This window comes from Carcharodon carcharias, chromosome 7, assembly GCF_017639515.1.
Source record: "Carcharodon carcharias isolate sCarCar2 chromosome 7, sCarCar2.pri, whole genome shotgun sequence".
In the NCBI taxonomy this organism is placed as follows: domain Eukaryota; kingdom Metazoa; phylum Chordata; class Chondrichthyes; order Lamniformes; family Lamnidae; genus Carcharodon; species Carcharodon carcharias.
This window is the reverse complement of record NC_054473.1, coordinates 53962438-53981425: the sequence shown is the minus strand read 5'-3', so window position 1 is coordinate 53981425 and position 18988 is coordinate 53962438. Positions and strand designations below refer to the sequence as shown.

The window sequence follows — 18988 nt, the reverse complement described above, 5'->3', positions numbered from 1 at the left end:
GGTTAAGATTTATCGAAAACAGGCAGACTTGTTGAACTTACTGGATTTATTTCCTGTGCAGAAAAGCTGAGAATTAAAATTGAGCTTTTTTGGCATTTTTAATTTTCAATTGTAAATTTCTATTCATTGTTTGGGAGATATGGAGTGAAAAACTGTGACAAGATTTAAATCCAATGATTGAGCATATCTGCAAATACATAAGTGAGTTGGGGTCAACATGACAGGAATATAATGCAAATCTGTTTATATGGTGTCACGTATTCTTTTAGCCAAGTGCTTAGGTAACATTTTTCAAAGAAAAAAAAACTTACATTAATATAGTGCCCTTCACTGTTCTAAAGTGCTTTACAGCCTAATAAGTACTTTTGAGATGGAGTCACTGATGTAAAAATAGGAAAAAGGACAGCCAAATTATGCACAAGGTCCCACAACCAATGAGAATAATCAGAATTTTTATATTTAACAACCCAAATATGTTAATCGAGGGATCAATATTGGCTAGGATACAAGGGAGGTTTTCGCTATTCTTCAAGTTAATATCATTTTCATCTTTTATGCCTATCCTTTGGGCAGACGTGGACTCAGTTTAACATCTCATTTGAAAGACAATAGCTCCAGTAGTGCAGTAGAGGGGGTGCTGCACTGAAATATCTGCTTGGATTACACGTGCAAGTCTCTAGCATGGGACTTGAACCACAACAATCGATTCAAGAGTGACATGGTTCATGTTGAACCAAGGCGGACAATTTGGGCTTTAACCCTAATGGGTAATGGGCAAGTACACCTCCAGTAGTGTAAAGCCTTACAGCTTAGAAGTTTCAAATTCAAATTGCTAAAGATGCAAAGGATGACATGATAAAACGCAAATCCGTACACCAAAGCTGTCAGGGTTAACACCCTAGCTAATCTGCTCCTACCCGAAATAAATCTTTGGCCAACTGAAAAATCAAACTTAACAGACTAAGCCTGAAAGCAAATAAGAGCTGCCTTGAAATTTACTAAGTATATGCTCAGTTAGTAACAGTGATTCCACTATCTGACAAATATGTAAATTCACAAATGGAGTACTTGCTCCCCATGGTTACGAGTGCCATTTAAATTTTGCTAGGCCGAATGGATCCTTCACTGAGCTGTGAGAAATGTTCCCAAGCAGTCCCTGCATAATATGCTCATTGATGTCACTCCGGCTACCAACTTGCATTTATATTGCACCATTTACATAGTAAAACGTCTACACAGGAGCATTAGCATACAAAATCTGACACTGAGCTGCAATGAAATTAGGACAGGTGACCAAAAGCTTGGTCAACAATCAGGTTTCAAGGATCATCTTAAAAAGGAGGGACTTAGAAGGCACTGAGATACCTGTACACAGCTCCAATTGGCTGTGAACAAAATTGCTGTGAACGTTTTTAATTAAAAAAATCTTTCAAGTGCACAGAAACAATTTAAAGTAGCCTTTATTGCATGCATGAGATGTTGCATATCTTTGGCCTTGCAAACAGTTAAATATCATATACAATTGTCTGTCAAGCATCCTCGCAGCTGTTTTAAAATTGTATTGCAATATTTTTATTAATAAATGAGCCAAAAACCCCAAGGGCACGATTTTAAACTCACTTTTCCTGGCCTATTAGATAGGGTAAGAACTGAAATGGATGTTGAGGTGGCATGTGCTTAACATTCTACCTGGTGGTGTGGCTTCTGCTTTTTCTAATGTAGGATTTACCCAGTTTTGCAAATGATTTCTGCTATTACAGTTAATGGTTTGCTAAGAATGTAAGAGCTGATGTTTTCCTCATTTCACTGAGCCTTTCAAGCCCAATTTCACACGTTAATCCCTATTCACCTGGGTGTCCTCAAAAATCAAGTGAATGCACATTAAAGATAAATTGGTCATATTATTTCCCCATATACCTATAGTCAAAAAGCAATACAAAAAGTATTTCATTCATATCCGTGGGCAACATCACACTGAACAAAAGGGTGTGAAATTTTGTACATTTGAAACAGTTTGGAAACCAAGATTGTGAAGATATCACACGTGCTTTCATATAACACCATAGATTCAGATCTATGTATTCTGATTCTTACATACCTATGAATCAAAATGTATTTTAAGATTTCATCCTTAAACCCTAAAACAGGAGCTTAACCAATTAACAGAATTAAGTTCAATACTACAACAAAAAAGTGCACAAGTATACACATCATCCAGGTAAATGATTATAATGTTGGCTGTTAGCTAGCAACTAATTAACAAAACTTCTTCAAAATACATAAAGCCAAAAAAAGTACAGCCTGGCACAATATCAAGCAGTTCATTTTCTACAATACATTTTACTCTGCAAACAAAAAAAACACCACCATCCACTTGTACTTTGGAATACTTGTCAATGGAATATCACTATCAGGTTGTGGATCGCAAAATATTATTCCAGGAATACTGCACAACATATACCAAATTAAGGTGCAAAATGAATAAGTTACTCATTTGTCTTTGTTTTGAGCTGCCAACATATCTGCAAATTTAGAGAAATGTTCCTGTTCCTGACCAAGTGCATTCAGAAAGATACCCATGGGGCTTTTCTTCAGTCCGACCTCTTCCATTTTGTTTTCAATCTTGTTCTTCAAGTTACGAAGCCGCAGGGAAGCATGTATGAACATCACTGAAATAGACGTTTAAGGTTAAACTGGAATCCACAATTTAAATTAGTTTCTGGCTTATATAAAAATGCTTTACACATTAAACCCAGGCAAAGGGTGAACCTACTGATTTCTAGAGAGCAACCTGGTTGCTACCTGCTGCATATTGGGTTCCATCCTAAATATTATAGCTGTTAAGATTAAATAAAGCCATTTCTCATTTCTATTGGATCTCCAGGCATATGAAAACAGATTCTTCACATTTCCAGATTTAGTTTTCTAAAGGGATTCATACTGAAACACCAATATTCTAATTCCCACATCATAATACTGTATGTCACTAAAATGGACCAAGGACAGACATGGTGAAATGTTACATTTATTTGTTTTCTGACAAACCCATCCAATTTTAGAAATACTACTTTTTCTTCTTTCTCCTGCTATATTTACCCTCTAAGCCATTTGGCTGTAGAAGGGAGGAAAAGGAAACAAAAAAAGTCATTTGAGCCCTACATCCTTTCCTCATTCAAGATCTGGAACAATGCCCTTTCCACATTAATTAATAGACAGCAATCAGAAGCAGGAACCCTGGCTAATTTTAGCAGCAACATTCCTGCTGAAACTTGAGGTCAGCTAACTCAGCACTGAGCATGAAGCAATATCTTCCTGGTTCACAATGAGCAGTGCATTTACAAAAACATACTGGGTCTCCGGTCTATTTTTTGCATACTGATGAGTTTTGGCCTGGGTTTAATCATTTAAACATTTGATGAAGGCATTACTTACAAAGTAACGGTAAAGTGATTCCAAACAAGAAAACCATCACTCCACCAACGATGGAAATGAAAAAGTAGCTCATCAGCAAGATGGTCAAGACAAACGTAGTTGGGTACCGACGCTTGAAATGACCGATAGCTGCCTTATTTTCAGAAGCCCACATGGAACACATGAATATCAGTACTACCACTGCTCCACCTAGGATGATCTCCAAGGGACTCATAAACCTGTCAACAAAAGAAAAAAAGTTAAATGAATCAGTAAGGTAGATTAACAGCATTTCAAAGTTCAATTTTACACTGGAAACCTATGCTACCCAGGAAAGTTCAACAAGAAAGCAAGAATGCTCCTTGTAAAAGCAAATGTTTCAAATCAAGAGATGAACTGAATTGGGTATATTCGAATATTTGGTGGATATCTACAGTTCAGAAGTAACTCTCCACTTATTTTTAAAATTCTAAACAAGTTCTCCTTGTCCTGTTTCAAGCAACAATGCTTTGGTCAGAGCAGGATGGGGGGGGAAAGAGGGGAAAAAGGAAACCGATGTAATTAAAAAGGGAGCTTGGAGGAAAGATAATGGCTTCGGTATAAATTACACACCAGCTGACAAATGCAACATAAAGTCCCTCTCTTTCTAAGATTACAAGAAGCTTCAATTGAAGATTACTTCATTAAATCACATGTTCCACAGCTACAAAACATTTGCACGAATAAGCTACAAGGGATGTTTTTCTCCTAAATGATCCATCCAACAGTAATATGATGAGTCACTCAAGGCAGCAAATATTAGGCAGCACAGGGATTCAAATTCACAACTTTGCAGTTAAATGTTCCGCATTCATCCATGTGGCCTGCTGGGTTATGTTGACCAGAGTCAGGTGCATAGACCAGCTGCTAATAATGACAACATGGCCAAGCAACATCCAGAAATAAATTTTTATGCACACACATTTCAACATTCAGAATAAACCAGCCTCCTCTCCCGCAGACTCATCTGATTATTTTTGAGTACATCAAACACCACTGCATCATTTCTCCTTTACCCAGCATGCACATAAATAGCCGACTCACTGCCTGTGCTCAGGCAAGACAGAGAGCTGCTTGTACCTATAGAGAATAGCAGTGAAGTAAGTTAGGAGGATTTAATGATTTAAAATTAGACTACCTGTTTACTTTAAAGCTAAATTTTACTTTTTCTCCCTAGATTGTGTATAACAAAGTTAGGGGCATGGCCAGATTACTCTGCTCAGTGGGAAATTTTCCCTCCTCTTTGTCCTATGGGAAAATATCAGATTGCTCCCCCATTTGACAAACATAGTTAATCATTACACAAAACAAAACTGAATTACCTGGAAAAACTCAGCAGATCTGGCAGCATCGGCGAAGAAAAGAGTTGACGTTTCGAGTCCTCATGACCCTTCAGAAGTTCTGCTGAAGGGTCATGAGGACTCGAAACGTCAACTCTTTTCTTCTCCGCCGATGCTGCCAGACCTGCTGAGTTTTCCCAGGTAATTCTGTTTTTGTTTTGGATTTCCAGCATCTGCAGTTTTATGTTTTTATATCTTATAGTTAATCACTAACTCAAACAGAAGAGAATGTGAAAGAGGCAAGCTTGTGGGGATGAAAAGTACAGAATTTTTAGATTGTTGGTCCATAGCAATAATAGCTCATTGAACCTAGAAACTGACTGTGGTGTGAATCTGGTTTGAGTTGAAGCCCAACTGTTCTTTGTCACTGTTTCAGCAAATTGTAAATTCTCCCTTCCTGCTTTTAATGGTCTTCACAACTTACCTGGGTTCCTGACTGCTTGGTGATCTTTTGTTTTGGACAAAGTTTCACAGCACCCATGTGCACAGAACCTTAAAATAATCACAAAGGGCTAATTCCCATCATTTTTTTGCCTTTTAGTTGCAGAACTCTTAACAACTGAAATAATACCTAATTGCCAATTGTTTGACTGCTAATTAAACCAGTGCTAGCAAATACATGATATTGCTGCTTTAATGAAATAGTGTTGATCTACACACTGCTCATATGTAAGCACCTCCATCAAAATTTCTAGGGAGTTAAGTAAACAGAGGTTAACTTGTATTCTGAACAGAAATGGTCTCACTCCCATTTTACTTCAGAGCCAAGAAATTGTTGCCTGATCTGCAAAATTTGGTGAAATAAGCAGCAGGCAAGGACTGCCTCTGAAGGTCCATAAAGAACATGTTCCCAAGAACTGAGTGAAAGTTGAGCATCGGTTTTCATATGTACACTGATGATATCAAACTCTTAACCTATCATCATCCTTTCCAACCCCTTCACTGCCCTTGCAGAGAGACAGCTTGATCAACAAATCTTGAAATGAGCCGCAATTCTGCCCCCAACACAAGCTAAACATTTAAGAAAAAGTGTCGTCATTGGTGTTGATAGAATCCAAGAGGCTGGTGAAGTCAAAACCAAGACAGAGGTTTTCTTTACTGAGTTTATTGACTTTGTTCAGCTCTCCTCTCACTCAGTGTCCCAGCTATCCCCATTTATGTGCTCAAATGCTTAATTAAATCATGGAGGCTGGTGAATTTCAGTCTAGATTCTATGCCTTGAGGTCCCTCCGTAAATCTTTCTACCTCTTCTATTTAAAAGGCTCCTTAAAACAACTCTTTCACCAAGTTTTTAATCTCCTCTCCTTTTTGACATTGGCTTCCAAAAAGAAAAAACACTTCCATGAAATATCAGATGTTTTCCAACACCCAAGGTGCTTGATTAATACAAGCCATATGGAGTGACTTGATACCAATTCTCTTTCCATTCTTTCCCCAATTACACTTGGGAAGACAAGTCATGAAGGACAACACACCTTTTCTGGTCTACAGAAAAAAATCAAAATGTTACTTTCAGCATCTTGAAGACACAAACACTATTTTGCCATTACAAGGTAAAGCTTTTGCACATTTTTGCTGTAAGTCAGTTCTCTGTATAAGAATTTGTAGACCAGATTAAAATTAATGGATGAGGAATCCAGAGGTGTGCTCCTTACAAAAGAGTGCTGGGCAACTGCATGATCCTTATAAATCCTCTGTAAATCATCTCTGCATTTCAAATGTTGCGCAGCTGCATACTTCAACCACAAGGTGGTGCTATGCTAAACTGCATCATTGGGGGTTAGTGCAGAAGGGTCCCACATCAGAATCAGGTACTACAACAGCACAGTAATAAAAGGGAAAGAAAGAACTACAGAAGGAGGAAACAAAGGTGAAGAACATTGTACTTAGAACAATTTATGACAGATTATAACAGTTGCATACAAAGTTATGTTACCACATTTTCTTGGTACATGATACAAATTAAAATGAGGGATGACAATAAGCCAAATCTATATGCACAACCCATAAGTTGGGCTCAAAATGCATCCAACATCCCGTCCATTTTGCGAATGTCAATTTACAGCCAAATCCTCAATATTTCTTCAGAATGTGTCCAAACTTAAAAATGGACAAAAATTAGTGATTAGGGCCCAAGAAAATTGCACCATGCATATCATTAACCATGACAAACTTTCAACTCATTAACCCAATCATGCAATGTTTAAGATAAAAGCAAAATACTGCCGATGCTGGAAACCTGAAACAACAAACTGAAGAGGAGTCATCTGGACTCGAAACATTAACTCTCTTTCTCTCGACAGATGCTAGATGCTGTCAGACCTGCTGAGTTTTTCCAGCAAGTTTTGTTTTGGTTATGCAATGTTTTAAACCCTCTAATTAGGGAGGCAATTTCTTTTATAAGATGACTTGCACTTATTCCATAAAAATTAAAAAGAATCAGAAAATACAGAGGTCTAGTGAGGATTTTTTAAAAAGACAATTGCAATACTGGAATATTTTCTTTCCTGCTACACCTGAAAATTTGGCTGCAAAGTACCCAGAGCACATTCCATCCCTCCTGCCCCCCAATCCCCTCACCATCTTCAAACAAAAGGTGGTTGGAGGATATTCATTTGAGAGTCGGGTGAGTGGTCAGTTTTGTGGGCAGAGGATTTGATGGAGGGCCATAAGGTAAGAGGAGACATGGGCATATTGTAGTTACGTGGATAAGACACACATATACCATGATCTTTTAAAACACATAATTGGCTTGCATCCATTTATCGCATATCTTTGGGCACAAATGCAAAGAAATCCCCAGGCCACAATTCCTCATTACATCCCCTCAAGCCATTGTTGTCACAGTATCAGCCCATTACAAAAAAATGAATCAATATGCATCTAAACTGAGTATTTTAGCCCTTTCTTTGGGAAAAAACAGTTCTCTCACATGCCATGCGTAACTGGGTATAGTAGGGAAAGGGAACATGAACTAATCTATTGAAAATGCTTACACCCCTCTTCCCATTTGAGGCAAACAGCCTATTGACAGCTTATCTAAATACTGCCAGCACCTGTCATTCCATAGCACTGAACTCATCATCTATCTTCTGCTATTAAATCACTGGAAAGAGGAGTGCCTACATGCCTAGTTTGCTGCAGCGTTACAATTATTCTTATTAATCATAACATATTTAGAAAAGTCAGCTCCATGTTTCCAGGCTGTAATATTACACAACCCATATGTAGTTAAAATATCAGAGTTTCCATTTTATGACTAGCTCATGGGCCTTTATGAGAAAGTTATTTGCACAGTATTTGGTAAGCACCATAACATTTTTTAAAACCATGTTAAAACTGCACTGGAAATACAAATACTTCAAGGAAATATCATGAGTTATTGATAGTCAAAAGAACACTGGCCAAGACAACTTCTGGGTTCAGTAATTCATGGAATACTACTCAAAAATCCAGCTCCTAGCAGTAAATCACTGTTAATATTCACAGTGAAGTTTTACAATGGATGCTTCCATTTACTGAGGAATAGTGAACACGCAGGGGATTGAGGTAGAAGTTCAACTTTCATGGTATTGCATCAGCACTTGTTACACACCCCAGCTGATATTCAATTCTAGTGAAGTTATTGGAACTAGATACAGGGTGGGGAGTGTAATAGCCATGCCAAAACAAAATTTCTCACCTTCTGGCTGCCATCTCATCACCACAGCTCATTTTGAATTCAGGGGATAGGAACATAGGAACAACAGTAGGCCATTCAACCCATTGAGCCTGCTCCACCATTCAATTAGATCATGATTGATCATCTACCTCAAACACTACTTTCCTATGCTACCTCCATACCCCTTGATGTTATTAGTCTCCAGAAATCTCTCAATTTCTGTTTTGAACATGCTCAATGATTAAGCTTCCACAGCCTTCTGGAGTACAGAATTCAAAAGATTCCTCACCCTCTGGGGAAATTCAACCTCATCTCAGTCTTAAATGGCCTACCCCTCATCTTGAGATTATGTCCTCTAGTTTTAGACTCACCAGCCAGGGGAAACATCTTATCAACACCCACCCTGTCACATCCTGTGAGAATTTTGTAAGTTTCAATGAGGTCACCCTTCATTCTTCAAAGCTTTAGGGAATACAGGCCCAGTCTCCTCACTCTCCTAATAAGACACCATCACCATCCCAGGGGTTAATCCAGTGAACCTCCGTTGTACTCCTTCTATGGCAAGTGTATCTCTCCTTAAGATAAGGGGACCAAAACTGTACACAAGAATCCAGGTGAGGTCTCTATACAACTGCAGCAAGACATCTTTATTCCTGTAATCAAAGCCTCTTGCAATGACGGACATCATTTGGCTTCCTGGATGTCCATGGGAATGGATCCTCATGATGCAATATAAACATACCCATCAACAACAGCCTTCACCACATCGTGAAGAGTTTGTAGTACTAAGCGAACCAATGTTTTGAAATGAGAAATTGAAGCCAAGACTGATGGCTCTACCTTCTCCAATGCGCAACAGATTGCAAAAACATCTTCCTATATATCTTGCTTCATAGCTGTAGTAAAAAAAAGGTCCTGATTGCTACATCAGGTAATCACAAGATAAACCTCCAATGATCCAATGAACTCAAAAGACTGAAAAGTCTGAAGCAGAAGTGTGCCTGATATCTCTACAATATTAGGGCAAATTATGACAATGTAGAAAATGCATTTGATTTGCCCATATTTTGACTCTCTGCCATGCACTCTTCCTCCTTTTCTACAACATGAAATTACTTAAACCTTTTCAGTTCCATGTCAACCAAGCAAGCAATACCTATTACATCTAAAACATTTAACAAGGTCATTGGGCTGAAGTTGTAAAAATGTGACCAGACTACATACATTAAAAGTCCTGCAGTGCACAGAGTAATATCAAAAATATATTATGATTGAAGCAGAAATTGTCTAAGCCCAATGCTTCAAAGTAAAAGCATAGAATGTTACAACCTAGTCAAATGGCCCATTTCAATTATGTCTGCACCAGTGTCCTTCTCCACAAGCCGCCTAGTCCAAATCCTCTCCCCTTCTGGTTCCACATAACATTTGATATTCTTCTTCAAACTAGCATTTAACTCTTCAAAAAGATTTATGGAGTCTGCTTCAATAACAGTTTATGGTAGGTTATTTTACAGTATCAATACCCTAAAAAATTCTAACTTTTCCTTCTTTTATTCTTTTTACAATTGACTTAAATTTGTAGCCCTTATTGCCACTGGTATGAGAGTCAGTAACCAATCTACCATAATTCTGAAGACCTCCCAACATGTCATCGAATCCCTTGATCTTTGGGTCGAGTTTAAAAGTCTCAACTTTTCATATCTGCCTTCATAACTAACTTCATCCCTGATAATATCCCAGTGAATCTATACCACATGGTTTTCTTATTTTTATTTCCTTATGGTATAATGCCTAGGATTTTATACATAACTCCCAACTGTGGCCAGATGCAGTTTTGTACAGGTTCAATATTATCACACCCCTATCACCTCCCCACTCTTCCCCCCTGCACTTTGATTTTTAAACATCTAGACACAAAACCAAGGATTCAATTTCCTTATTTTACAGCCATATTCTATTTTCGCTGCCAGGCTCCTGATCAACTTCTGCATAGAGGTTCCACTCCTCCTCTACTCCATTTAAAAGAGATACACAATTCAAGGTGTACTTACTTTCAAAATGTATTACATTTTCAGAGTTTAATGTATTAATCCCCAAGTCCAGACTAACAAATAGTAAAAAAACACTAGAAATAACAGTAATAGTAAATAAGAGCAGTCCCACATAGTTTAGATGTAGTGAGGGCAGTTTTTTGCCATCTACAGATGGCACCATGTTCCCCTTAATACCATGTGCTTTGTAAAAGGTCTCCCAGGTGGTCCCTTTTTTAAAAAAAATCCATTTAACTGCCATCTACTGCATTTCCCTCATCTCTCACTTCTTCAAAGAATTACTTAATTGTGGTCAAGCACAACCATCTTTGAGAAAGACATATCAACTCCACATACTAAGCAACTTCATCCCATATTTTACAGATTCTGGTAGCTCAACAATTGAAGCAAGAACTGGCTCATGATTTCCTGGTTTACCCCAGTCTCCATTTGTAAAGATAGTCATCATGTTTGCCACTCTTGTGACCTCTGTGATTTTGCTTTCCAAAGATTTTTGAAAAATTATAGTCCAACTCTCAGCCATTTTGTCTCTAGATTTACAACTGATGATCCCAACAGAAGCATCAAACCCCAGTGGATTGGTCTACCATAAGCTCAATTAACTTTAGTTCTTTCTTCTTTTGAATAATAATTGTTCTACATAACTGTTATATTTCACTTACATATACTGGTCTTAACAGGAAGTTCTAGGTCATATTAGGTGTATTTATGTTGTGTCCAGCAACACAAGCAATTACAGTTCTGGCATAACTAAATTCCAAGTATTTTGGCCATTTAATTTCAAACATTTGAATTTGATCTGTTGGTATTCTAGCTTTGTATATTGACGCAAGGGTGTTTCTAATCATTATATCTAAAATAGTTGCATTTCACCCAAGGGAGCAGGTGGAATTAATTCATGGTGTGTGTTATGGGCCACACCACCTGTGTAGACTGCCAAAAAAGATTATGGTCCTTCATTAGATCAAGTGGCAACTGATTTGATTGGGAACTCCACACAAAGCAGTGAAGTTGCAGATTCAATATTTAAGAATGTGCTGAGTTAGCTAATCTCATTGGCCATTGGCCTCAGCTGGGACAGCAATAAAAGATGGAACAATTGGTTCAATTAGCCTTAGATTAATGATAAATAAAAGCATCCAGGTTACCAATCCTGATTTTTATCTTTTAACTCCTGTTACACAAGTCCACATGACCATCAGGTGAGAATAGGATTGTGCTTTGTTGCAAAACACTCATCCACTTAATATGTTTCCCATCTAGGACCACATGAAACATTTCCTCATGGGTTGGTACTGAAGGGCGGCCAGCTAGTGCTTTCACAGAAAGGGAGCAAATTTCCAGCTCTTTAAAAAAGAGCTCCACTTCTGCCTTTGGTAATGGTTTTATTTGGCCTAAGTACCCAGAATCTTAGAGAAAAAAAAATCAATAGGCATCAAGCAGAATGCAATATAACAGCAGAATCTGGAATAATCAGTAATGCAGTAATTTAGATTGGAACCAATATTACAAATAACTGACACAGCCTGGTTTAATGGACTATTTAACCTATAATGTGATAAAATATCCAATTACGTGAAATGATTTTAAGTGGCCACTGAATAATTTCAAACAAGAATGCTTTCAGTACCTTGCACAAAGAGTTACTCTCTGCTAATACATTTTGTACACAGTTTAAATGAAAACTAAACATCACTATTGTTTGATCAAAACATTTGGATATTTTTTACACAATGATCCAATAAAAATGTGCAGAACTTATATCTATGCAAGTACCTAAGATGCTTCACAGGAGCATAATAAAAAAATATGGCACTAAGCTACAAAGGGCTTGATCAAAGAGGTAGATTTTAAGGATCACCTTAAAAGGTGAAAGGAAGGTAGAGAGACAGAAAGATTAGGAAAAGTATTCCAGAGCTTTGGACCTAGGCAACTAAAAGTATGGCCACCAATGTTGGAGCAACTAGAATCAGGGATGCTAAGGGACCAGAATCAGAAGGGTAGATATCTCAAGAGCAGATTATAGAGACAAGAATAAGTCATTAAGGAATTTGAAAATAAGGATGAGAATTTTAAGTCAATCCTTGTTTGACCAGGAAACGGACCAGTGAGCATAGGGTGATAAGGGAATAAGACTTGGGGAGGTAAGACACAGGTAGAGTACCATTCCATGGTATTTTGAACAAGTGCTTAGATAAGGAATTGACTTAAAACTTGTACAATTACCAATTATTGCAACCCCAATAGGTTAACTCAACTTCAAAACTATTTTTAAACAAGAGAAAGAAAAGTCTACATTTCATTTTAATGTACTCAACCCCAATCTCAAGCTAAATCAGAGTAAAATGTTATGGGATGGGGCAGAAATAGGATTAAATCCTATTTTACAGTATTTCAATTAAACATTCCCCAGATGCACATTTCCATGGGCTGTCTGAAACAGAACCTACACAAGGAGGGTGAAAAGAAGCCAGCAAACCATACAAACGTTACCCTTCTTTCCCACTGAAATACTGGGTCAGAGCAAATTTGTTGTGCCCCATTTGTCTATGTCCATAGACTTACAACCCAGGGTCTACAGCCTCGGAAACGAAGATAAAATAAATACATTGGTCACCTGAATTTAAGATCTTCGAAACAAAATCCACTCATTGTTTGCCACTGAATTATTTTCAGGATTGACACTGACACAAGATAAGGAAGGGTCTAAACTAATCCACTAACCAACTCAGGGGCACCAAGCCACTACACGAAATAAAATTAAACCAATATAGTATAAATCGGTACAACTGGGTTTGACAGTCTCTCGCATCTAAATACTAAAACTTGCTGAGACAAGCATTATAAAATTGTCGTATAAACCATTGTAATATTAAAGAAATGCGACTGTATCGATTTCTAAGAGCACCTTGCTGAATTATTTCAAGCAAACAAGCGTGCATTAATGTAGAAGAAACAGCCCAGCTACTCCAATATACATATCCCCTTTACAACTTCGAAAAAACGAGAAGGCTGCGGGCCCAGGCAGAAAGCTCCTTTACCCGATCACTACAAAGATGCAGACAGCCATGGCCAAGTAGTTACTCTGGTAGTACAGCAGGTTGCTGATCACTCGATTGTTCCATTTCACCAAATCTCGAAAATCCGGCTGGGCAAAGCGAGCCGAACCCAAAATAAAATCATCCCAGGGTCTTAAAGGAGCGAATTGCACTTCCATGGTAGCTAGCTGCCGCACTGAGGACAGGCAACAGCAGCGGCGCTTAAAGAGGCGTCACTCGGCTCCACCCGAACGAGAGAGAATGAGCCGGAGCCTCACTCGGAGATATAGGAAGGGTTCGGACTTAAGGGACAGCGTGATCCGCAGGCTGCTGCTTTACTCGGAGATCATGTGGCAGGTTCAAAGTAACCCAGTGTGATCCGCAAGCTAATGCTTTACTGGGGGATCATGATGTAAATATACAGCTACTCAACTCTAATACCCCAGTAAGGAGACACTGAGTTTCCCGGGATTTCCTCTTAAGAGGCAGGACTAATAAAGAACAAACCGTTTAAAAGGGGAATTATAAACTTAAATATAATAATATTTCAAGTATATGCCCCAGACCCCCTCGTGTCCACCAATCACAAAGTCTACTGCAGTGGATCTCAAACTGGGGTCCATGGACCCCTGGGGATCTACAGAGATATTACAGGAGTCCACAAAATAATGTGAAAATGCTTATTGAGCAATGGTTGGCCTAACAGGTGGATAAGGCTGCTGTGGTCAGGAGTAAAACAGCTGGAGGTGGGCTTGGTGCAAGCCAGGAAGCAGGAGCCGAGTGCGGCTGCCAAATGTGCAACCGAGTATGCTAGTTGTCTCAACGAGGAGGGGACCATACAAGGAGGAGCACTGAGAACACCACAAAGACTGGCAGGGAGACCCAGTTACCAAGGTTGCAGTGGGCACCAGGTGAGTTCAGCTTTGTTCAAGAGAAAGAGGGTTTTAAAATATCTAGGTACTATATTCTTAAACATAAAAAAAATCACCAAAATACAAGTTTGCCCAAGGCTCCATTTTCCTTAAAGTCAGGAAGACAAAGTACAGGTCTCACTCATCTGGAGGTGGAGAATGATTTATGGATGTCATTGTCATATATCACACCAAGGATAGACAAACTCTACAGTGAGAAGCAGGCACACTGATACCTGTTTTCTTGGAAGTGTTATTAAAACACTATTTACATACTGCACTTTCATTCAGATGACGAGATCTATAATTGCTAATCCATTTGAAATGGAGTTGTTCAACCAAAATCTTTGAGAACCACTCATTTAACTTTCTGCAGTTGCCCTCCAGCACACTCTAACTGGTGATAGTTACCAATCAGACCAAGGAAGAAGAACAAAGAAAAGTACAGCACAGGAACAGGCCCTTCGGCCCTCCAAGCCTGCGCCGATCATATTGCCCGTCAACTAAAACATTTGCACTTCCGGGGTCCGTATCTCTCTATTCCCATCCTATTCATGTATTTGTCAAGATGCCTCTTAAACACCACTATCGTACCTGCTTCCACCACCTCCTCTGGCAGCGAAATCCAGACACTCACTAAAGAACAAAGAATGAAACAAAATAATGCAATATCACTTCGACTACAATTACAAAAAAAATTTGATTGTGCATAGTATCATCATTCCTTCATTCTGTCACTGGATAAAATCCTGGAAGGATTTTAGTTATCTTTTATACTATTTAAACATGGAGATGTATCATCATTCATTAATAATTTTACTTAGTCCTAACAGATACATAGCAAAAGCTATGTTGTGTAAATATAAGCCTTTTGCTCGGTTTTACTTCGAAGTATTCCATTTAACTATTGTTGCTGTAATATCAAATAAGCTTTTGAAGTACATTTTTTTTAAATTATTATTTCCAGGTCAGCATTAATGTATAGTTAGTCAAAATTAAAACCTGGTTTGGTGGTAAATTTTGAATATATTCCAAAATGTACGCATTTAACATCATAGATCCAAGTATATATGTTCCTTGCATTGCAGTATAAGACAATGTGAATTTTCTAACACATACACTGGTGTAATCAAGTGTTCATTCATGTTGAATCATAGACTGAAGAATTTTTTTAAATTATTTTTAAAAATTCATTAATGAACAGTGGGCATTGCTCAAGGTCAGCATTTAATGCTCATTCCTAACTGCCCTTCAAAGTTGGTGGTGAGTTGGCTTCTTCAACTGCTGCAATCTGTGTGCTGGAGGTACACCAACAGTGCTGTTAGGTAGGGAGTTCCAGGATTTTGACCCAGTGACAGAATGAAGGAATGATGATATATTTCCAAGTCAGGGTGCTGTGCAACTTGAAAGAGAACTCCGACATGAAAGAAGTTCAAAGTGGTGACGTTCTGATGTGTCTGCTATGTCTTGTCCTCCTAGGCGGTAGAAGTCATGGGCTTGGGAGGTGCTGTTGCAGAAGCATTATTAGCTGCAGAGCATCTCGTAGATTAAAACACACAGAAGCCAAGATGCACTATTGGTGAAGGAGTGAATATTTTAGTGGATATGGTGCCAACCTGGTACGCTGCTTTGTCCTAGATGAGATATTAACCTAGGGTACTGTCTGCCCTCTCAAGTGGTTGTTAAAGATTCCATGACTCTATTTCCCATGAAAAGTAGGGGACTGCTCCCTGATGTCCAGGGCAATATATTTCCCTCAACCATCTGCTTATTACTACATTTACGTTTGTAGGACTTTAAATTGGCTGCCCTGTTTCCTACATTACAACAGTGACTACACTTCAAATAGTATTTATTTGGCTGTAAAGTGCTTTGGGATGCTCGGAGGTCATGAAAGGTGCTATATAAATGTAAGTTTTTTTTTACATGTACTCTAAACTAGCTCACGTGGCATGCAAGCAACCTGTTCTCCTGAATTGTTAATGCTAGATCGAGGCACATGAAAGTAGTCCTGGCTAAGTCATTCACCGTTTTTACATTTCCCTCAGGAAGCAGTTCATGGCCTCGCCAATTGTCCAGGTGCATTCCCGAAGTGAAGGGAGGAGCTCATGGAGACCATTTTTGCTCCTTAGGGGTTGATCTTTTTAATCTCCTCTCCATTCACCTCACGTCTTCAGCTACCAATCCCTCTTACCCACTGGTAGATAAACATACATTGTCCCTCTCCCTTATGAACAAGGAGCTTAACATTCACAATCTAAGCCTGCCACTAACAGGAACATGGCTTACAAGTAATGATTGTTACTCTCTTGCTGAAGTCTCTGCACCTGGCTATATATTCCACCAGTTTTCACATCCAAAATATCATGAAGGTGGCACAGTCCTAACAGCCAAGTAGCACCTTGATCTGTCCTCTATTTTTTTGGCACTTTCTCCTTCTTCATGTTTCCATTCCTCACCTTTCAATCAAAATCTTCATTATTTGTCACAATTCTAAGCCGAACACTGGCTTGTTCTCCCTTTTCTTCTCCCAAGCAATTCCACAACCTCAGTGCTTTCAATTTAAACCTAAACATTTCAAGCCCTCTCTGCTGCAGTGTGTCTATTCCTAACTTCAATCAAACTTACCAACCATGTCCTCAACCAGCCTTTTGACCTCACAATTTTTCATGGCATCTCTAATTCCAAAGTTAGAAAGAACTACTGTGTTAAATTTTGGTCTCTACATTGCAGAAATAACGTAGAACTTTTCAGTGGAGTCGAGATGAGGGCAATGAGACAAATACTTAAATTCAGAGAATTGAGTTATGAGGAAAATTTGTTTACTCTGGGACTTCATTCTGGAGTTGAGAAGAATGAAGAATCTTTAAGATTTTCGTGGGTATAGGGAATTTAGACCCAGGAAAGTTCTTCTGTAAAGTGCCGTACATAAGGATTAAGATGAAAAAAAGGAACAATGTTTTTAGTAAGAAGGCAATAAAACCGTGATTACCAACCAAGAAATGTGGCAGATAATTTTCAAAAAAGGGCTTGACGAATTCCTGTTAGTAAAAGGGTACAAAGCTATTATAAATTTGCAACATTGGACCTGATGGGAAATTTGAAAGGACTTTTAAAAATTCATTTATGGAAAGTGGGCGTCGCTGGCTAGGCCTCTTTCATTGCCCTAGAGAAAGTGGTGACCTTAAGACCATAAGATGTAGGAGCAGAAGTAGGCCATTTGGCCCATCAAGTCTGCTCCACCATTCAATGAAATCATGGCCGATCTGATAATCCTCAACTCCACTTTCCTGCCTTTTCCCCATAACCCTTGATTCCCTTACTGATTAAAAATCTGTCTATCTCAGCCTTGAATATACTTTACGACCCAGCCTCTATAGCCCTTTGCGGTAAAGAATTCCACAGATTCACTACCCTCTGAAAGAAGAAATTCCTCCTCATCTATCTTAAATGGGCACCCCCTTACTCTGAGATTATGCCCTCTGGTCCTAGATTCTCCTACAAGGGAAAACAACCTCCCAGCATCTACCCTGTCATGCCCCCTAAGAATCTTATATGTTTCAATAAGGTTGCCTCTCATTCTTCTAGACTCCAATGAGTACAGGCCCAACCTACTCAACCTCTCCTCATAAGAAAATCCCTCCATACCCAGGATCAATCTAGTGAACCTTCTCTGGACTGCCTCCAATGCCAGTATATCTTTCCTTATATAAGGGGACCAAAATTGTTCACATTTTCTAGATGTGGTCTAACTAGTGCCTTGTATTGTTTTAACAAGACTTCCCTATTGCCTTCTTGAACCGCTGCAGTCCCTGTGGTGTAGGCACACCCACAGTGTTGTTAGGGAGGGAGTTCCAGGATAGGATAGATGAGCCAGTAGTTTCCCTCCCATAGAATTATGACTGTATCTAATTTGATCAAGGGTCACAACGTAGCCTGATCCTGCCTCACCTAATGCCCATATATTTAGGGCTTTTGGAAAGGAATCTGAGAAGGGACTCTGGTTGATTGGTCTCCTCTTTAGCCATGTTCATCTAATAACTTTGCATAGCATTTGCTGTTATTGAACTTGACATAAAAGCCTAGTGCAACATTAAACACTCACATCTATACTCTATCCTCCCTCTCCTTAGTGCTACTACTAATTTGACTTACTTTTAGTTGTTTTATCATCGGAACCTGTCTATCAGTCAGAAAGATATTGCAAACATAAACAAAAATACCTGGAAAAACTCAGCAGGTCTGGCAGTATCTGCAGAGAGGAACACAGTTAATGTTTCGAGTCCGAATGACCCTTCAGCAGAACATTTTTTCAATTAAGAACATGCACTCCTTTTCCAAAAATGTCTTCATGTAATAATTAGATTCCAACTCATCTGTAACTGCTTGTCAGGTGCAAATGAAGAAAGGCTAACTTTTTTTTGAAATGCCGTTTCAGCCAACCACTTTGTCTAAGAACTTCTGTAAATGTATCTGTTTGGATTGAAATTAAGCAAATCATTTTAGCTGATACTTTAAATTTTAAAATATTTAAGCA

General features: G+C 38.7%; 1 protein-coding gene across 1 annotated transcript; it reads right to left on the bottom strand.

The window, feature by feature from the left end:
* Positions 1-1444: 1444 nt before the first annotated feature.
* Positions 1445-13832, bottom strand: LOC121279705 (PRA1 family protein 3-like). The gene is made up of 3 exons (XM_041190948.1): positions 13544-13832; positions 3433-3650; positions 1445-2669 (listed from the first exon to the last, which is right to left on the bottom strand). Exons 1-3 carry the CDS (start codon positions 13717-13719, stop codon positions 2491-2493), a joined length of 573 nt encoding a protein of 190 aa, XP_041046882.1. The 5' UTR covers positions 13720-13832; the 3' UTR covers positions 1445-2490.
* Between the last annotated feature and the right edge of the window lie 5156 nt (positions 13833-18988).